This window comes from Peromyscus maniculatus, chromosome 8, assembly GCF_049852395.1.
Source record: "Peromyscus maniculatus bairdii isolate BWxNUB_F1_BW_parent chromosome 8, HU_Pman_BW_mat_3.1, whole genome shotgun sequence".
In the NCBI taxonomy this organism is placed as follows: domain Eukaryota; kingdom Metazoa; phylum Chordata; class Mammalia; order Rodentia; family Cricetidae; genus Peromyscus; species Peromyscus maniculatus.
Window position 1 is genome coordinate 41,338,133 of NC_134859.1, and position 21,883 is coordinate 41,360,015.

The 21,883-nt window shown below is 47.1% G+C and overlaps 1 protein-coding gene and 1 long non-coding RNA gene across 5 annotated transcripts in view; one reads left to right on the top strand and one right to left on the bottom strand.

The window, feature by feature from the left end:
* The window catches only part of Gria1 (glutamate ionotropic receptor AMPA type subunit 1), a 337,003-nt gene that overhangs the window by 270,941 nt on the left and 44,179 nt on the right, over nt 1-21,883 (top strand). For all 3 annotated transcript variants that reach the window (XM_006984888.4, XM_006984887.4, XM_076542378.1), the window contains exon 12: nt 17,041-17,239. In XM_006984888.4, coding sequence (XP_006984950.1) covers nt 17,041-17,239 — 199 coding nt within the window. The remainder of the gene's footprint in view (nt 1-17,040; nt 17,240-21,883) is intronic.
* LOC121831801 (uncharacterized) lies at nt 6,201-17,044 on the bottom strand. Of its 2 annotated transcripts, none has more exons than XR_006075386.2 (4): nt 15,018-17,044; nt 14,352-14,648; nt 7,455-7,542; nt 6,201-6,619 (listed from the first exon to the last, which is right to left on the bottom strand). It is a non-coding gene; the product is annotated as an uncharacterized LOC121831801 (long non-coding RNA). The 2 variants fall into 2 exon arrangements; XR_006075387.2 differs by having other exon boundaries at nt 6,201-6,622.

Below are 21,883 nucleotides of genomic sequence, written 5' to 3' on the forward strand. Positions count from 1 at the left end.
CACAAGCAATTGTGTGAAGAACAGTCTATACAGACTTTCAAAGGGTGATCATGAACGAGCACAGAGGGGCATGTTTGTAATTCCAACAGTAGGGCAGGGAGATAGAGAAGGGTGTATCAGGAGTTCAAGGCCAGCCTGGGCTACACAGCAAGTTAGAGGCCAGCCTGAACTACATAAGATCCTGTACAAGCAAATAAGAAGAGGCCTGGAGAGATGGTTCAACAGTTAAGAACATCTACTGCTCTTGCAGAGGACCCAAATTCCGTTCCCAAGGCCCACCATGGGCAGCTCACAAACACTTGTAACTCCAGCTCAGGGGATCTGATGCCTCCTCCTGCCTCCACAGGCAGGTCACGTGCACGTAACCTCCAATAACACACACACACACACACACACACACACACACACACACACACACACACACACACTTTAAAATAGTTTTAAAAAAAAGTCAAGAAGGGAACTGAGCAGTTTACATATAGACAAAATGTGCGGTGAAAGCGGGCTGTGGTTCCTGTCAAGCTGAGCCCCCAGCCTTATGTCCGGTGGCAGGGTGTTCAGAGACTTCAGAGACGGATGAACCCAGTGCTCACAGACAGGGCCTCTCCCTAGGTTGGAAGCCACTATCATTCTTCTTGTGCTTCCCCTTGGAGAGACAGACTGATCCTGCTTGTGATCTTAGGTGGTACCAGTGCAGCCCCGTGGCACGACATCTACTCAGTCCCCTGAGTGTCCTCTTTTCCTAGGCCTTTCACGCCTCTGAATAAGGATGTCCCTGGGAAACCATAGTGGACCTTCTCATCTTACATCAGTGGAACTCCATCTCTACTCCCATCATTATGCATCAGTAATTTGCACAAAATACAGAGTTTGTTTGGAACAGACTCTTGACTAGACGTTGAGCGTCCCTCCCCACTAGACTTGTGGAGGAGGCTAAAGCAGGGGTTCTCGTTGGCACCGCCCCGGTTTAACAGGAGAATGTGGAGGGGACCAAACTGAAGCATGTGTGAGGATGGGTCAGAAACCCCTGAAGGTCAGAGCAGTTCTCCAACATGGCTGGGGAATGTGGGCAAGACAACAAGAAGGCAATCATGATGGTGGGCACCGCATGGCTTACCTGGTACCAATGTTACCTCAGCCACTTTCAATGACAACCCATTGTGTTCAGACTGTGACTATTCCAGTTTTAAAGATGAAGAGATCAGAAGATAGGCCAAGACCACAAAGTTAAGTGAGGAATCTGAAGGTCAGACCTCACCTGTTTGCCAGTCACTGTGCCAAGGCAAGACCGTGAGACGTTGGCCTGAGTTAACGTCTCCTGTCCAACGCTGACCTTAGTGTTAAGTATGAGAGTCACTGGGAGAAAGCATTTCATCTCTGAGCCTCAGAATGCCTTTTCCCACCTCTAAGATAATCAGGACAGCGGTGCTGACCCCTGAGGCAGCCACCAGCCTTTGAGATACGGCTTCTGGCTTAACGATATCAGAACTTTCCGCTCCTTTACAAGGAGCGTTTTGATTTTCAGTCACAACCGTGTCTGATCTCGTAACAACCCTGAGGTAGATGAGTGCGACCCTCTCCCCGGGGAAACAGACTTGAAACAAAGTAGGGACTTTACAAATGGTTCACCACGCTGCTGCTCCCCAGTCACCTGCTCTGATATGCCAAGCCCCTCCCCCACGCATCTCCAGCAGTCTTCTCTCTCTCCTGGGGCCTACTCCCCTTCCCATTCTCAGGAAGCTTTCCATTGCCGATGTAAATATTAACTCTTAAGAAACTGTGGGAAAGTGTCCAGAGGGGCTCCCATCATCAGTGGGCTCCCAAACAAGGCCTGACGGACAGGAGCCGGCCAGACCCAGCTCCTCGGGTGTTGAGGAGACAGTTGGGAAGCACAAGTGTGTGAGCATATCTACAGAAGGGTCTGGCGGCTGGTTCTCCTCCACTGTCTTAGTCCCTTTTCTCACTTCCTGACATCCCAATAAAAGCAAATAAAGGGAGGAAGGTTTCACTTGGTCTCACTATTTGAAGGGGCAATCCATCGTATTGGGCAGGCAGAAACTTGGGACGGCCGGTCACCTTGCATCTGCAGTCAGGAAGCAGAGAGCGATGGATGCTGGTGCTCAGCTCTCTTTCTCCTTTAATCCAGTCTAAGGCCCCACAGAATGGTTCTGCCCACAGTTAGGGTTGATCTTCCTCCTCAGTTAAACCTCTCTAGAAAGGACCTGGCAGACATAACCCCTGGGTGTGTCTTCAGGGTGATCATAAATCCAGACAACTTGATAAGACTACGCCATAAGCAGTAACTCTGGGAAAGGTCCTTCTGAATTATAGTTTCTTCTCAGTGTTTCTCATCCCAAAAAAGTGTCACTGCCTCTTTGGAGATGCCCCAGCCAAAGGCGTGAGAGACAGAGATAGGGAAAGAGAGTAACTTGGGGGGCTCTGGACACAGACTAGCTGCGGGCTGTTGAAGGGCATGGGCCTCCCAACTTTAGTTTACAAAACAGGACTAAATCCTACTTTTCCCATAGTGTTCAGTGAGGGATAAGTGAGTCTCCTCAATACCTGGCAGGAAATAGAACCTCAAATATGAAGTCCTAAAGAGGGAGGGATGGATGGATAGATGGATGGATGGATGGAAAGATAGATAGATAGATAGATAGATAGATAGATAGATAGATAGATAGATAGATAGATAGATAGATAGATAGATAGATGATAGATGGATGGATGGATGGATGGATGGATGGATGGATGGATGGATGGATGGATAGATGGACAGAGGAATGACAACCTCTGAGTCTGCTCGAGTCTGCTCACTCTCACCCAGCCTTGCTGCAGTTGTGATCAGCACATCACCTGAGCTGAGGCCCAGCATCGTCAGCTTCTCATCTTCATGTCGCTGTTCTTGTTGTGCCTTGCTTGCCCCAGTGTATTCTCCATGGGAAATCCTCAACACCACATTGGCTCCTGTCTCCCCCTGCTTCCCATCCCTCCCCACCTTTCTGCTGTAGACTCCTTCCAGAACCAAAGGGCCTATATGCTCGGCCTCCTCCCTCTGGGCCTCACTCCCCACTGCTCCACCCCTCCCCCTCAGCACTTCTGCTGTGCCCCTCAGATGTCCATCCATGAAAACCATAGGCCTCTTTCAGTCTCATTCACAAGATCCTTGTTTGCCATTTCTCTGTCTAGAGGAAGCTTCCCTCTACCTGCAGTCTTTCTGTGGTGAGTTCGTCTTCTTGGTCTCCACTCTGAATGCCTTTCCTCTGGACCTAAGAAGTGTCCACACAAGTCCTGGTGTGCTGAAGGTCCTTGATAACCAATCGTTGAATAATGTCAATGACAGCATCAAACACATCCAGCTATTGACTCCTGAATCCCTGTGGATGAGGACAGGTTGGGATCCCACTCCAGCCAAATTCAGCTTTGGGGTTGTGCACAAGACCCGAAGCTATGAGATGTGGAATTAGGCAAGCTATTCACTGAGAGCTGACTTGGTCAGTTTATACACACAGCCAGCAGCAAGTGGCCTGCTTGAGACCTGAGACCAGGAAGGACCTTGAAACATAATTTCCTTCAAAAGCTTCCCCTCCTTCCCAAAGGCTTTACCTCCTTATCTATACCCAACAAGTGAGACCCACAGCCATGCTCACAGGAAGAAGCTTCATGACATCTCTAGAAAATTCTTTTCTAATCTGCTAGTTTTAAAAGCCTGTGTTTTCCTGACTGCTAATTACAACTGTCGATTAGTATTAGTCATGTAGAAAAGGGCAATCTTTTAGAAGAAAAAAAGAAAAACAGGCAATGAAATCACTTCACCTATTTTCTAAGTGATCTATGAGGCATATTGTTGATGATACTTTAAATGTGTTATAATATTATTCATTTTAATTTCATATTCTCAAGTCAATAATCAAATTGAATTTTTTAGCCTCTCTAAACGAAAATTATTTGGTATTATTGCTGTCTTTTGTCACTGTTCATCTTCCTGATGGGAGGCTGAGGAGGTGGTTCACTGGGTAAAATGCTTGCTATGCAACCATGAGACCCTGAGTTCAATCCCAGCACCCACATGAACAGCTGCGTATGGTGGCACACACCTGTAATCCAGTCCTGGGAAGCAGAGACAGGAGGATCCCAGTGGGCTCCCTGGCCAGCCAGCCTAGCCAGTCGGTCAGTTCCAGGTTCAGTGAGACCATGTCTCAAAACACAAGGTGGAGATCAATTAGCCTCTACACACATGTACATGTGCATACATAAACACACACACATAATATATATACATACATATATACATATATATGTATACACACACACACACGTAAATATACTGATAAAGAGCTAATGCTGCCTATAATAATGAACTGGCAAAACATGCCAATCCCTAATGACACTGACATTTGAGGATGCACAGGGGCATAGAAGCAGAGAGTATTTGGCACCTGCGATTTCCGTTTTTTGTGTTCAAACCAAAAAAATATTTGCTGAGTGTCTACCCAGGAACTGCAGAGGAGTCAAACTTGAAGACTTCATTCTTTTCCCTCTGACTTGGGATTGACCTGTGCAGTGCAGAGAAGACGAGGCGCAAATGGCAGAGGGGGGCGGGGTGGAATGGAGGGCTGGAGCTCCAGCAGACCTAGACATACTGCAGCCTGGAAGCACCAGTGTGGGGCTGAGCAGAGCTCGCTACATGCTATGCTCTTAGCAGAGCCAGGCAGGCAGCAGCATGCAATAGAGAAAGAATGGGAAGATAGATAGAAAGCAGGCAATGTTTCAGATGTTGGCTTCTCTTGAGTTCCTCAATCCACCCATCCATCCTGGACACAAGACATGAATGCAAGACATGTCCTGTGCAGCCTGGGAGAAGATGGAGTCCTTGTAGACTTGGTAGGAGGAAGCAGTAGCACAGAGATTGTGGAGACCAGTATGGAAGTAATCCAGTACTGGGTACTTACCACATACCACAGAGTATGGTCAGGACCTGGAGAGATGCCAGCAGTCCCATGTGTACCGCTCTACCTGTAATAGCTAAGGTGTGGAACTAGCCAACATGTACATTGATACATGTGGATAAGAACATGTGGTATGTGTGCTCACAGGAACACCCTTTAGCCTTCAAAAAGTCAAAGGGACCGACTCTGTGTGACATCATGGGTGAACCCTGGAGACATTGCCCTGTGTAATAAATCAGGCAAAGCACAAATGCTAAGTAATTTCTCTGGAATAGTCAAAGTCATAAACTCAAGGACTGAAATGGCAGTGTCTTGGCCACTTTTCTGTGGCTATGATAAAACACCCTGACAGAATTCACAGAAGAAAGAGTTGATTAGGGCTCACACTAACATTTGAGTCAATCATGGTGAGAAAGTCACAGAGGTCATATTGCATCCACTGTCAGGAAGCAGAAAGCATCAAATACTAATACCTAATTCAGCTTCTCCATTTGATGCCATCCGGGATCCTAGCACAGGGAAGGGTGGCACTCAGGGTAGGCAGATCTTCCCATCTCAATTAGCCTAATCAGATAATCTCCCTCAGGCCTGGCCATAAGCCCAGCTCATCTTCCAAGTGATTCTAGAGTTCATCAAGTTGATAATTGTGACTAACCATCACCAGCATTTACATGAGGTGGAAGGGAAATGTGTGGTTATATTTTGTTTTAGATTTATTCACTTTGCTTTCTATGTATGAGTGTTTTGTCTGTGTGAGTGAATGCGCACAATAGGCATGCCTCCTGATGGTTGTGAACTATATCATGTGGATGCTGGGAACTAAAGCTCTGTCCTCAGGAAGAACAGCAAGCGCTCAGCAACTGCTGAGCCATCTCTCCATCCCAGAAACCAGTAGTTATTAACCATTGAGTGTAGAGTTCCAGCCAAGCCAGACGGATAAGCTGTGAGCTTTTCTGTACAACCTCATAAAAATGGGCAATGTCAACATATTCCACACTTAAAAGTGTGTTCCGCAAGTACATCTCACGTGAAACATTCTCATGAAAATAAACTCTTAAAAGAGGAGACTGGGGAGATGGTGCGGCAGTTAAGAGCACATACTGCTCTTGCAGAGGACCAAAGATTGGCTCTCAACATCCACATGGAGTGACTCAAAACTGGCTGTAACTCAAGTCCCAGGGAGTCTGACGCCCCCTTCTGGCCTTTAGGGCTCTGCACTCAGTAGCACATACCCACACACAAACACATAATAAAAATAAAACAAATCTTTTTTATTATTATTACAATTAAAGAAATAGCGGCCATGAATTTGAAAGAGAGCAGAGGGTGGGATATATGGGAAGAGTTGGCGGGTGGAAAGGGAATAGAGAAATGAGATAATTACACTTAAAAGACAATGTTTTAAAATATTTACTGATTCTTAAGGTAAGATTTAAGGATTTGGGGGATTGTCTTTTATTATACCCTAACATACCACAGCATATAGACTTAATAAAAGAGGAGAAACTCTCCCCACAGCCTGGAGCTTAAGTAAATGTAACATCTACCAAATGCACCGGTATAGTCTTGGCATTTGTAGGGACTGAGCTGGTGGAGAAGCCAGGAGAGGCTTCTTGGAGAAGACACCTTCTGAGGCAGAATTTGAAGCTGGGAGAATCCCTTGAGAACATCTGCTGAGAAACAAGATGGGAGGTTGGAGTGCTGGTTGTTGGTTGCTGGGAAGGAGGAGGAAGGTTGGCATGGCTGGGGTGGTGAGAAGGGAGTGTGACCTGGCACCCTCCGCCCCCAGGCCAGTCTCTGCTGTGTGGCTCAGGAGTTTATTGCCCGACCCTGGTGTTTGTTTTTCTATTACTTCCAAGACAGAACAAAGCATCTTGAAGCAACTGAAATGTGTTAGCTTACAGTTCTTAGGTTGAAAATCTAGTACTGGTGTCAAAGGGCTAAGATACTGCTATCTGGCCAGGTGGTACCCTTTTCTGGGGCTTCTGGAAGAGTGGGATCTGTTTCCTGGCCTGTTTGGGTTGTTGACAAATTTTGGTCACTGTGGTTGTGAGAACATTTTTCTCTTGGTATCTGCCAGCCAGGGACTGTTTCTGACTTCTAGAGGACACCCTCGGCCCTGATTCTCTCTTCTCCCTCTGCTGACTCTGCGGGATCTCTTCCCCTGAGCTGCAGAGCATCCCTGTCACTCTGTCGCATCCCATTGACCAGCCCTTTTGTATTCCTCTTCCACTTTCAGGAGTCAAACTAAAGATCTACTGGCCACCAGAGGAACTCCTAATTTTGAAGTCCCTAACTTTAATTCTCCAAAAGTTCCCTTTGGCTATTTAATGCAACATATCCACAGGTTCTAGGAATTAGGACTTGGGTATCTTTGGGGGTAAATTTTCTTCCTTCTGATGCCACCCTTGGTAGGACTTGTCCAAAGTCATAGCCTCATCTTTGTAGCTTAGCTTTGAACCCAAGTAGCCTGGCAGTAGCACCTTTTCCTTACTACTTAATTACCATGCTTCCCAGAAGTTGAGGCTGGGGAGTAGCTCAGTAGTGGATCATCTGCCTCTCACGTGCAAAGCTCTGGATTCCACACATAACACTACAACAAAGAAAGGAGGGAGGAGAAATGGAGGGAAAGAGGGAAGGAAGGAAGAGCAGAGGGAGGGAGGGAGGGGGAGGCGAGGAGGGGGGAGGCGGGGAGGGAAAAAGAGAAGGAAGAGGAGGAAACGAGTTAAGGATTTATTGCAGACATCCTCAAATGGAAAACACAGGAGACATTTAAGGCAAGTTTGTAATAGTTTGCAGCCAGCCTACATTTACTTTATATTATTTTGTATTAATTAACCCCAAATACAGCTTAAACCCCACTCAATATATTATCTCGCAGTTCTGGAGTCAGAGCCAGCATGCTATGACTCGGTTCTCAGCTGGGAACTCACAAGGTTGCAATGGCATTGTTAGCCACTAACTTCCTACCTAAAGTTCAGGACCCACTTCCACACATCCACTGGACCATCAGAATTCACTTCCTAGTAACAACAGGGGCCCTTGTCTTGCTGACTGAGTGGGAACCACTCAGCCTTGGGGGATTGCTCTGGACTGGGACCCCAATCCCCTCCCATCTTGATGGAAACTATCCCTGGCACCAACCCTCACACAGACACTTTCAATCTCTCTGACTTCTGTCTCCTACTAGAGAAACTTCTTCTTAAGAGTTCCATGACTGGAACTAGAAAAGATCCCACTAGATAAGACCCCTGCCTTAAGTTTGGTGGACGAGCAGAGATCAGCACATTCACACAGCTAAACTCCTCTGTAACTGGGCACAGCCTAGAGTAACACCTGGGCAGAGGCCAACTTACAGTGCTGCCTAGCACATCTTCCATGCGCATGGGAACAGGCTAATATATGTTGGATGCATGGAGCACAGAGGCAAGGATAAGTGGTAGAGATGGTTGCTAAGGATCAGGTCCTGATGAAAACAGCGCCCCCCCCCCCAGCCCTCTTCAAGAAGGGCTGTGTTTCCTTATCTAAAGACGGGGAAGAAGACTTCCATTTCCTGAGGATGAGAAGGAAGACCCTGCCTGATCTCCTGAATATTAGAAGAAAGGTTCCTTGGAGCCTCTTCCTCTGTATGTCCTAGGGCAAGACCAGAGTCAACTTGGTCTCCACCCTTCATGCAGGTAGAGAGAGACTATGCTGGGTGGGAACTCTTGAGGAACAAACGGGAAGATCAAAGCAGGTGCTCTGTGCCTGTGATAACCCAGAGAGATCTCTGACAGTGATTCACCAAATGGTGGGAACTTGTCAAAGTTGGTGGGAACTTTTACAATGCATTTAAAGAAACAAACGTTATTATCTTAACTTTGTGTCATACGTAATTTGTTCTCCGACAATCACTTTGCAAAGATATCTGAAGGAACATGATTTTATAACCATGTGAGAATTGTAGATGTGTCTTGAATTATCACTTCTTCCAAAATAGTCTTCTAAAGCTTTGCAATGAAGTTTATTGAGTCATAGACCAGGCACTTACTTCTTTTCTTCTATAGATAGCTCGGGAAAGAGGGACAAATTGCATGTGAAGCTTCCTGTTCTTTCAATAGATATTGGGACTGTATGGGGTTATAGAGGATGATGAAGGAATCTAAAATCCCTTAATGGCTTTGGGTATGGTCACAAAGTAAAGCTGAGACGATAGGAAGGGGCTGACCAGTGCAAGAGTTTCCAAGAAATTAGAAGAGCACATGGAGGCACCAGGCAGGCAGGCTTCAAGAGGAGGAGCCTCCACAACCTGAGCTGAGGGCTCTGATTGATCTAGACCCTGCTCCCTTTCCAGACAAGTTCTGTGGTGCTTATCACTTCAGTCGTACCAAGCCTCCTCCTACCTTGGGACCCAGGTTCCTCCAGGCTGTGTTTTCCATCTAAAACAGATTCTCACAAGCTAATCACACTCCTAGACTATTCCCCAACCTTCGGCTCTGCCTTTGTTTCTTATCCGGTTGCTGAGATAAAATATCCTGTCAAAGCAGCTTCCAGAAGGAAGGATTTGTTCTAGCTCACAGCCACAAGTTACAGTGCCTCAGTGCAGAGAAGGCACAGTGGCAGGTGCTGGAGACACCTGGTTGCATTGCATCCATTGTCAAGAAGCAGAGAGCAAGGATTGCAAGTTGCCACTTAGCTCGCTTTACAGCCCAGGGTGCCCCTGCCTAGGCCACGATGCCACCCTCGGTGGGCAGGTCTTGCCATATCAATTCACTCTGTTAAGAAAATTCTTCACTTGAATGGCTAGAGGCCAAGTCAATCTAAACAATCCCTCATTGAGATGCCCTTCTAAGGTGAATCCAGATTGTATCAAGTTGGCATTTGACACTAACTGTCACGAGCTGTCATCCTTAATATAACCCATTAGAAGAGCCTTTCGTTGAATGGCTTTCCTTCGCCGTTCCAGACTCCTGTCACCCTGTTAATAAGTTTAAAAATACATTATTTAATGGTTGACCTGAATCCGTCATGCTCATTCCACACATGAGGCTGAGGTTAGACTCTGGGGCTCACACAGCTAGAAAGGATGAAGCTGGGATTTGAACCCAGATCTTATGATTCTACACGCCAGACTTTTGACCACTGTGTTTGATTTTGTACATGTCACCGAATTGCCAGTGTTCACTTAGAAAAACAAGAAATTGTGGGCAAAGGAATAAAAATAAGCTTACAGGGCCTGGAGAAATGGCTCAGCCATCAAGAGCACTTGTTGCTCTTGCAGAGGACCTGAGTTCAGTTCCCGGCATCCACACTGGGCAATTCATGCCCGCTTGACGCTCCAGCCCCCAGAAATCTGATCCCCTCCCTCTTCTGGCCTCCTCAGGCACCTGCATGCACAGGGCATAAAAACAGACGCAAACCGTTTTTTGAAAAATCTATCATTTTTAAATGAAGCTCCTGGCCCAGGCACATGTATGAAACTCCTAGGCTTAGTGTTCCTATTCAGACACTCCCCTGACTTAGGCTTTTACTTTACTTTTGTTTTTTAAAGAGACCAGGATCATTGTGTTGCCCAGGCTGGAATGCAGTGGCTATCCATGAGCTCTATCCCACTGCTGATGAACATGGGAGTTAAGACCTACTCTATTTCAGACCTGAGTCAGCTTCACCCCTCCTTAGGCTACCTGGTGGTCTCTACCTTCCAGGTGGCCATAGTCCTGATATCAAGGTCAGTGCAGACATGGATCAGCATAGCACACTATAGCCTAGAACTTGTAAACTTCAGCAATCCTCCTGCCTCGGCCTCCCAAACAGTAGGGACTACAGGCACCTACTACAATTCCCTGAAAAGTAAGTTTTTCAAATGAGGCCGAATAATACTATACTCTCCTTTATAATCAGCTTTGTATCCTGTGGTGGTACGACATCCCAAAATATGGGAGGCATCCCAACAAGAAGCTGGGGAGTTCAAGGTTAGTCTGGTCTATAAAGTGAGTAGGAGGCTAGCCTGGGCTACCTGAGATCCTGTCTCAAAAAAAAAAAAAAAAGACAAAAATTAATCAATAAATGACTTGCACTGTTCACTTAACATCCTTTGTTAAATTTAATTCTGTGCCATCTTTCGTTTAGGGTACCAGCAAAGACACCACTTCTAGGTGTCTTCTCTGGCCCAGGTACCCTGCCTTATGCCTGCAGCTCATCCTTACAAACCCTTTGGGGGCTCCCAATACAGCCTCCCTTTCACCAGCAGTTTAACCAAGGTTCAGAAATGTGAAATGACTTGCCCGTAATTTCCTACAGGGCAGGACAGCAGGTGGTGCATACAGCTTCCAAACTCCCACTTAACTATCTTAGAGGCTCAGACAGGCTGAGTGTCCCTTTGAAGACATGAATAGGGTTCCAGGAGAGCTGAGAAGGGAAGACTGCCCCCGCCCAAGGTGGTTATTCTACTGCTCAGCAGGGGGGGAAGTGAGAGGGAGGGGCTGAGAGTACAGGGAACCGGCTGGGGTAAAATGGTACCTGACAAATGGGATGTTTTCCATCGATTATTTTAAGTGAAAAGCTACTGCTAGTATGCGTCCTGTGCTGAAGATAACCACATGTTAATTAAAGCAGAAGTGTGCCTTGTTCATTTACCTCCTGTTTGTTCAGGAGTTAGGGACTATTTTTAAAAAGTCCGCAGCACGCTGTATTCAGATATGTCCCCAACCCTAAAGAGTTCAAACGCCAGATATTCGGGCCATAGATGAGACACAGGCTCACACCTGGCTTGCTGAGTCCCGCCTGGACTCTGATAACCAGCTGGTGAACCAGCTAGTGGGAACTTGGGGTGGGCCACTCAACATGCAGAAAAACCATATGCTTTGTTATTATGAGCTGTCCAGCAGCAGCTATAAAAGATATCCTTCTATGTATGTAAAGCCAAAATTATGCATGGAAGAAGTCTCATTTTAACAGCAGTGTGATGCCAAACACTCCCTTCTAGGAACTGTGGGGAGATGGATAGTCAGGGCCCCGCAGTCAGCCCTGAGCGCATGGGGGTGGCTTTCAGCAGAGTCCAACTTCAGCACAGGTGAAGACACACCCCCGAAGTCAGATCTTGGGTTCCCATGTAAGCTCTATCGCTGTCTTCATAACCTAAAGCATTTCATCTCTCTCAACCTTGGTTTCCCGGTACAGCGAATGCCATATTCCTACCGGCCCACCGGGATGAGGATGAAGATTGAAGAAATGGAAACAAATGCCCTACACAGCTCAGATGGGGCCTCCCCTAGAACATGGCACTGGGAGCGTCCTGTGGCGCGTGGAAACTGCAATGGCTACTTGTTCCTGTGCCTTGCCTGCCTCCACTGGTTGCTCCCACTCCAGGGAATGTTTCTCCATTGCAGAATGTTCACAGCTAGTGTGCTGGCTAGTTTTAAATGTCAACGTGATACAAGCTAGAATCCTTTTGGAAGAGGGACCCTCAATTGAGCAAACATCAGACTGGCCTGTGCGCAAGCCTGTGGTGCGTTGTCTTGATTGACGGTGGATGTGGGAGGGCCCAGCTCACTGTGGGCGGGGCCACCTCTGAGCTGGTGGTTCTGATTTGTTTAAAAAAAGCAGGCAGAGCATGCCAGTAAGCAGCATCCTCCTCCATGGCCTCTGCATCCGCTCCTGCCTCCAGGTTCCTGTCCTGAATAGACTATGATCAGGAAGTATAAAATAAAATAAACCCTTTCCTCTCCACATTGCTTTTGGTCATGATATTTTATCACAGCCATAGAAACCTAAGACAGCCAGCCTGCCTCCCTGGCCCAGTCAGGTGACACCTCTTCCCTGATGCCTTCCCAGATTTTTCCTAGTAGGCCATGATCTTCCCCATTTGATGAGTGACACCTGTACCCTTCACCCCCCCCCTCTCTGTGTGTGTGTGTGTGTGTGTGTGTGTGTGTGTGTGTGTGTGTGTGCGCGCGCGTGCGCGCGCCTCTTCTATTAAATCCGTTCTCTGGAGATAAAATCTCTTAGATATTTCCCAGCATGCTGTGCTGTATAGTCAGTCCTGAGAAAATGTGTTATCGTTCACCTGCCCACAATACACTCTCTGCCAGGCACTAAGCTGCATGCTGGGGACAGAGCAAGGAGTGACATTGATAAGACCTGTACACACTACTATGGCCACAGAGTCAGCAACCCTGTCTATGAGACTATAGACATGTCATTTCAACTCTAAGAAGCACTACAACGAAAAAGGCATGCCAAAGAAGGAGTGGGGGGCTGAAACCGCACTGCTTCACAAGGGTGTGTGAAAGCAGGGGACATCAGAAACCTCAAGGGAAGGGTCTGCAGAGGCAGGTTGGGCCCAATTTCAAAGAAGTGAGTCCCTGGTAGCAGGACACCTGCAAATGTCCCCAAGTAAGTGTCTTAGTTACTGTTCTATTGCTATGAGTAGACATCATGTGCCAGGCAACTTATAAAAGGAAGCATTTAATATGGGGGTTGGGTTAGAGTCCATGACCATTATGGCGGGGAGCATGGCAGCAGGCAGGCGTGGTGCTGGAGCAGTAGCTGAGAGCTTGCACCTTGAGATACAAGCATGAAGCTGAGAGGGGGAAAAGGAGAGAGAGTAGGGGGAGGGGAGCACTAAGTGGGAATGGTGTGGGCATTTGAAACCTCAAAGCTCACTCCGAGTGACATGCCTACTCCATGAAGGCCATACCTCCCCATCCTTCCCAAACTCTTATACTAACTGGGAACCAAGCATTAAAATACATGAACCTATGGGATCCATTCTCACACAAACCACCACAGTGGGAAAGATTGTGTTGTGGTCTCCAAACTACAAGGACCAAGGAGGCTGGGACAGAACATGGTGGAAGAATTTGCCCACTGGAAGCTATTAAAGTTGGGTCAATCAGGAGGTGTCTCTCGAGCCTTGGTAAAATATTTAGATTTAATTTTCTGACTGTGACTGGCTTGAAATGGGGGCAAGGAGTATCGTGAACCTGTTTATAGTTTTCAAAGATCCGTGTGGGCTAGGATCTATATGAGGCTAGACAGAGAGCTCAGTCGGTAAAGTACTTGCCACCCAAACATCACTGCCTAAATCTAACCTCCAGAACTCAAAGAAGAAGCTGAGTGCGGTAGCACGCACTACTTCCCCGGGTTACTTTGAGTCATGGTGTTTCTCACAACAGAAAGGCAAGCTAATGCAACAAATAAACTACAAGGTGAATGAAGGAGTGAGTGAGTCTATTAGGATTCATCCATCACTTTACAAACTGTGGCTATGCTACACTTGTATGATCGACCCAAATGGAAAGATGCATTGTTCTGTGACTCAGAGCCCTGAGGTAATAGACCCATGCACTGGCCTGCAGAGACATGGGGTGTCCGTGGAGCCGTTATCCAACCCCCCTGCTCTTACCCCTAGGCCGTTCTTACCTAGAGAGCTGCAACGGTGACCAGCAGCTGGGGTGGTTAAAATTAGTCACACCAGCTCTTGCCAGAGGAGTGACTTGTAGCTGATGAGGTGCTGTGACTGGTCCATGGAGACACACATCTTGGATGCAGTTGCTTCATCAGTGAAACTGTTGAGTTTTGCCAGAGCCCATCACCTCACTCTGGGCATCTCTTTGTAGACTGACCTCAGGTCAGAAATGAGGCAAGATGGACATTGTTCCCCCTGCAATTCAGAGCCAGAACCTCAAAGCTCTCTTTCCCAGACCTTTGCAAAAATAGCTGTTTGAAATCAAAGACAAAAGAAAATAGGTCACACCCCATGACCTCTTAAGCTTGGTTAAATGAAGGGCCCCAGAAAGTGTTCCTTCTGTCCCCTTCCTCATGGGGATGACAGGACATGCTTTTAAAGAAACGAGTCAGTCTACATCCATCTCCTTGTTGGAGATGATGTGGGGGCAAAGCTGCCGGATCAAAAGCTGATAGCTGCTGATAACTTTCCATCCCCTGCTTAGCCTCAGAACGGGCTTTTCTGGAAGGGTCCTGACATAGGCTCCACACCCCTGACCTACCCTGAGTAGTGCTCTACCCGGAAGTGCTTGTAACTCCACCCGGAAGTACTCACTGTGTGCCAGGCACTAGACTACCTACCATGCTTCTGCTTGCTTTTCACTTCCGGAGAATGCCCTCCAGATAAGCCACATCCTTACAGTGTGTTATGAAGATACAAAGAGACTGATGGGCTTGTCCAAAGTTGTGCACACAGTGAGAGAAGACAGGACTCCATGTACTTTGCCCAGAATCCACTCTCCTGACCTCTACATCATCTCTTTGTTACTTATTCTTCTTCTTGTGGCCAAGGCAGCTTAAGGAAGCTTTGCTTGGGCTGGCACAGCAAGTCCATCATGAAAGGAAAGGCACAGAGGCAGGAACGTGAAGCAGCTGCTCACATCTCATCCACAGTCAGGAAACAGATGAAGGCTGGTGCTCAGCTCGCTTTTTCCAATCCATTACGTCTAGGACCCCAGCCCATGGGATGGTGCCAGCCACATTCAGGATGAGTCTTCTCACTTTAATTAACCCAGTCTAGAAACTCCCTCATAGACGTTTCCAGACGCCGCCTATCTCCTTGGATCCTGCCAAGCTGACGATCAATAATAACTATCACACTCCTGAAGAATCACACAAAATGATTGGAGTCAGAATCTGGGCTTTGGCAGCCCTAACCAGCCAGGACCCACCACCCACCCTCAATACACCAATTAAATGAACAAGCCAAAGTGAAAAGCCGAGAAAGATTCGTTCAGTGCAGTCACATTATGAGTAGGGACAAAGAGCTGTGGGCATTCCCCTAAAGTCCGTCCTTAAGAGGTGTGATCATTCCCCTAAAGTCCCTCCTTGGAATCTTAACATGGTATTTAAGTTTAAACAGAGGGTCAGAAGTTTTCTAGCTAAGCAGGCCTGGTGAAAATGTGTCGCCATCCATCATAGTCTCAGCTCCAGTCTCTCTGACATTGTCAGAACTGTGGGAAATCCGTTCCTGGAAGACCAGCTCCTCCTCCTCTGGCTGGCACTAGGATCCCAGTCTTTCCCTTCCCAGTGTGAGATTCCCGGGGACATCCACATTTCGTGAAGCCCCTTGTTCGCATTTTCTGATAAGGTCCAAGCATCTACTTGACAGTGTCTCCATTCCTCCTGGGAGGGTTCCGACATAACCTGAGGAGCATCCACACCACCCTGTGGGGTCATTGGGAAGCCCTGGACTGGGAGACCCCCAAGAGAATCAGAGAGGTCACTGTGGCTCTCTTGCTAGTCATCTTTCTCTTCATTGTTTGGGGACAAGAGAGGGACCATTGGAATATCAAAGCAAACTTCATCTCCCATGTTAGCCCCTTTCTTTCCTTTTGGTTTGTTGTTCGTTTTTCTGAGAAAGGCTCTCCTGTAGCCCAAATTGGCTTTGAACTCACTGAGTGGCCAAGAGAACCTTGAACTCCTGATCCTCCTACTTCTCCCTCCACAGTGCTGGGATCACAGGTGTGTACTGTCACATTCAGTTTAACCACTTTTTAATCCATCTCTGTGTTGGTGGGTGGAGGGACTGCCTATCTTCTGTAGTGACTTTTCCCCACCATAACTGAAGCATGATTACTCATATTCTATGTATATATCCAATATAGTCTTCCTTTCCCTCCTCCTATGACAACCCTGGGACAATATCAAGATGATGGGATGGCTACCATTCATTCCCAGGCCCATCAAGTGTGTGTGTCCATGGGAAGTTGCATTTATAGGGCTGCATTTGTACCAATATTCCTGGTAGGTATGACCACATTTGGAGGGTGTTTACACGTGTCTAAGAAGCTTATGAACAGCTGCTGACACATTTGTGTTATTGCTTACATGTCTTGATGTGTCTGTCCATGTAAAGTGGGTATGAAGATATGCCTATGTGCATTATCACCCAAGGGGCAGAAACCCCACAACTCCTTATTATGATGAGGAAGGAAGCATGGCGTCTCCCTAACATTTGAATTCTCATTTCTCCTATACAGAGCAGAAGGTGCAATTGGGTTTGACCGCTCCGCTGACAGAACACAGCTGGCTCCCTGCTCCTCTCTGGAGCCTTCTGTAATTGATGTCCATGCCTCTGACCCTTCTCCCCTTTGGCCTGCAGGTCTCTGTCTGGACGCATCGTGGGCGGCGTCTGGTGGTTCTTCACTTTGATCATCATCTCCTCATACACAGCCAACCTGGCCGCCTTCCTGACCGTGGAGAGGATGGTGTCTCCCATCGAGAGCGCAGAGGACCTGGCGAAGCAGACCGAAATTGCTTATGGGACATTGGAAGCAGGCTCCACGAAGGAGTTCTTCAGGGTGAGGGCATCCCTGATCCTGAGGTGCCTTCTCAGAAGGGAATCACTCCATTACACTTCCCTTCTCATTAAAGAGTGTAGGGGCTGGTGAGGGTGGCTTCCTTTCTCATTAAAGTGTGTAGGGGCTGGTGGAGGTGGCTCTGTGGTGGAAGGACATGGGAGGCTCTGCATTGCTTCCCAAGCAACACAAAATAAATAGATAGATGGATGGATGGATGGATAGATAGATAGATAGATAGATAGGTAGATAGATAGATGATAGATAGATAGATAGATGATAGGTAGGTAGGTAGATAGATAGATAGATAGATAGATAGATAGATAGATAGATAGATAGATAGATAGATAGATAATAGATAGATAGATGATAGATAGATAGATAGATAGATAGATAGATAGATAGATAGATAGATAGATAGATAGATAGATATTACAGGCAGCAAGGTAACTGCCTACCTCCATGCAAATCCCAGAAACTCGGTGAAAACTCTTGGGCGTGGGGCTCAAGAGGACCACTGAGGGGGACGGTCCTTTTGGGTAAGAGATTCATTCGAAGAATTATTAATGCCATAGACAGACAGTGTGATAGATAGGGGATCTGAGGAGAGTCCCGGTCCCTGAGACAGAACCTTGGTCTCTTCTTATAGGTCTCAGAAAAAGGGGGTCTTATGCTTGTTGTCAGGCTGCCTCTGATTCCCAGGTGGCAAGGGAGGGTGTCTTGAGTTTCAAGGGAGGGAGGAAGAACTCTTGTTAATGTATGACTTAGAGGAGGTGGGACATTGGGGAGGAAATTGGGATGTGGAGAGGAGCTGGGGAGGAGGTGGAGAAGAGTTGGGGAGGAAGTGGAGAGGAGCTGGGGAGGAGGTGGAGAGGGGTCCATTTGGGTAAGGTGTATCTCTCTTACAGGTCAGGAATGTGCCACTTGTAACCGCCTAGTGTCTTGGAGGTAGCCTGAGCTCTTTTGAAGAAGTAAGAATTAGGGTACCTGCTATTCTCCTGGAACCAGACACCAGGCAGGTTCTAGGGGTGCTTGCCTTTATCCTTACAGCAGCTCTGAGGAAAGAGCTGCTGCTGGTGGTGGCCATGGCCGGATCAGCCCCTGACAAAACCTAATTCTTGGACCATCCCTCAGCTGTCTAAAGACCCCTGAGAAGTGGAATTCTGTACCTGTAAGAGCTTCAAAGCCCCAGAGTTGATTGAGACTCTAACCATATACTAGTCTGTGCTGCAAAGCACAGGAAACACTATCCCACCCTGTTCTGGGCCCGTAGTTTAGTGCGGAATGACTTAGGAAGTGTGTGAACAAGGCTCGCACCTGAGACTTGTAGCTTTCCCTCCTGCTGTGGATTTTCTGAGGTCAAGGGAGCCTTTCTTGACCCTTGGTGGACTTCATGTATAAGGATTAGGGTCAGAAACTTGATGGCATAGACACAAAAATATAGCCCTTACCTCAAAGGGAATAAGAGATAGTTTACTCTGGAACCAAATATGAGTTACCATGGCCTGGAAACACAGACTTAGGTCACTCCAAATCCCATGCCCCAACATGGACGTTTTTGTAGTAACAGAACAAAAAACTCTTAAGTCGGGGCGCTTTTCAATACATTGGTGGAAACACTAAGTAGACACTGCCAGCAAGGCAGAGAAACCTCTGTCGCAGGCCTTCCGTGTTATGTGATGACACCCTGAGTCCTACGGTTTATTCCAAAGAGAATGTATCTGTTAGAATATTCTGTCCATCTTTGCTCCTTGGTGACAAGATGTTAGGTCTGCCACAAACGAGGGACCAAGAATGGCTATCTAATAGGCTAAATAAAGCTAGACCAAGATGAACTGTAACTAGGCTCTGGATTTGCATTTCAATGTCTCCACATCGCCGAAGTTCTAGTCAGTCTACCAACTTCTACAGACACTGCTGCTTTCTAGGAGTTCTCATTTATAATGTCCACCAAAGTCATCCCCAGCCAGCGGCTTCTGAGTTCAGGGTGCCATGATTGCAAAGAATGAAAGACAAAATGGGATGAAAAGAGAAATCAAGTGGGGCTTATTGGGAGGTAGAAAAACAGTTCCCTGCATGAGCTGCTAAGCAGTATTCCAGGTTGGAGGCTTTCCTACCATGGGAAGAAGGCTATATGTCAATTAATCATCCAGGTGAGACGAATCTGGTCCATTAATCTGAATGGGGAAGTCTGATCTGTCGGTGCATCCAGCAGTCACCATGCTCAGGCTCCAGAAAGCCTAGAGGCGGGGCTCTGCCAAGTTCAGAGGAGGAAGTGAAAGGAACAAGGGCTGGCTGATGGGCTGAGGAGTCAGCTCTTTTGGATTTTAAAGCCTGTACTCACTCATCAGGTAGGGTGTATTGTAGAGCCTCTGTGCTCTCCGAGCCGACTGTCAGTTCATATAGACAACGTGATTTCCTTGAGTGCGGAAGCCTGAGAGCTTACAAAAGGGATTCCTTTGTCCCTGCCTCCATCTCTGGCTGTCTCACCACAGAAGCTGTCTTCTTGATGAATAAGATGATCTACTGGGGGAAGGCAGAGAAGAGAGCTGTTGGGCAGTGCCAGAACCGGGAGAACACACGTAGACCGGTGGACATGATGAGGCCTTTGTGTTGAGGGTAGATAGAACAGGCGGAGAAGCAGGGGTCTCAAGCCCTTGAAGGACCTTGTCAAAGTGCTCTCTGACTGTTGTCAACAAGGGGCCAAGCAAACCACGCACGGAGCATCCCAACACTAAAGTAACCCTGAAAAAAAGACACAAATACTCCTAGTAATTTTATCATCTAAGTGCTTTCTTCATGCCAAGCACTGGGCTAGCATCTACCTATGTTTGTGTTTTGTCTCCATGGCAACACTATCCATGGGAACTGTTATTATCACCGCTGTTCAAAGAGGAACAGTGAGTCTTAGAAAGGTTATGTTACTTACCCAAGCTCCTGTGGCTGGCAAGATATAATGAGGGAGGAAGTTGGTTGATAGAGAGAAAAGGCACAGATGTGCCACCAGAAGTCCAGGAGTTTTCCTCCATGTGTGACACCATGGCAGAGTTCTCATTTGCTACATCATGGGCCCCAGTTTCTATGCCTACAAAAGAACACTGCTAGGAGATGTCCTGTGAGCCCTGGCATGTCTGTGACTGACCAAGACTTTGGTTGGTAGGAAGACATCACCTTCCACTCCTACTACACAGAAAGAATAGAAAGGGAAACATGAAACTCCTTACCCCATCTCAAAAGAACCCAACTTCCAGTCCCCATGGCAACCTCATCCAGAGTCTCTGAATTCTCCATGGACAGTTTAATTAAGATGTGTGAAAGGTGATGGGAGCTACACAGGACCGAGTCAGGAACAAATAGCCTGGCACATTCCCAGGCTTCTCTGCCATTCATACCCCACTTGAGTTCCTGGAGATTAGATTGTCCTGGTGGTCCCTGAGCACCTGTGAGCACAGCCTGGGTTTGAGGGGTATGGCTGAGAGGTTGTGGTAATTTTTTGCATATTGTTGACCCAGGGTTTCTCATTTCTGCCTGTCCACAGTTGTTCCCTGCTGTGCCCATCCTGTCAGGTCAAATTGCCTCTTCCAATCACCCTGCCCTGTGTGTGGTTGGTTTTGTGTCTGGTCCTGACTGAATGTGTGTGTTTCACTGTTCCCGGTAAGAGAATACTGGGTCTCCTAGACAAGCCATGCTGATTGGGTGTGGATACTGCCCCTCCCTTTGCTCTCCTCTCTCCCTCACTGACACTGTTGCTCTCATGGCAGAATCAGATATTTCAAGCCAGCAAGACATTTTAAAATAACCATGAAATAAAAGGAGCAAACAGAGGCCCATAGAAGAGTATTCCAGAGAACAGACCTGTAGTAGGAATCTTAACAGTTCTTATTAATAAAAACAAATCCGGGCCAGGTATTGGGGTGAACACTGGAAGATCAGAGTACCAGAACAAGCTACAGCTACCTCACCTCACCGGATCCTCAGCTGGTCTTGTTTCCTTAGACTGGAGGCCTCTGTGTCCTCATATCCAAATGGCTCTCAGCTGAACTGTGCTGCTCAAACCTAAAGCTTAACCAGCCAAATGCTTCTAGTTTCTGGTCCTCATGCCTTATATATCTTTCTGCCTTCTACCATCACTCCCTGGGATTAAAGGCTCGATTTCTGGGATTAAAGGCGTGAGTCACCAAGCCTGGCTGTTTCCAATGTGGCCTTGAACTCACAGAGATCCAGAGGGATTTCTGCCTCTGGAGTGCTAGGACTAAAGGTGTGAGTGCCCCCATTGCCTATCCTCTATGTTTAATATTGTGGCTGTTCTGTCTCTGACCCCAGATAAGCTTATTAGGGTGCACAATATTTCGGGGAACACAATACCACCACACAGACCAAGTCTTAGAAATAAAAGCAAGAGCAGAATCCAGGCTCCTCTGGCCTAGTCCAGTGTTCTCTCCCAATCTCTCTATGGAACAAGTGAAATAGTTTATGTAATGAGGGACCATCACAAATTAAATCCATGTCACATACCTCCTTGAAATTTCCAACAATTTTAACTCAAAACTTAGGATTTTTCTGCGTCCTAAATATTTTACAGATCAGTTAGCCAAAGTGACAGTTGTTTATCTGATGTTCTTGACATCAAGAAAATAATGCTTCATA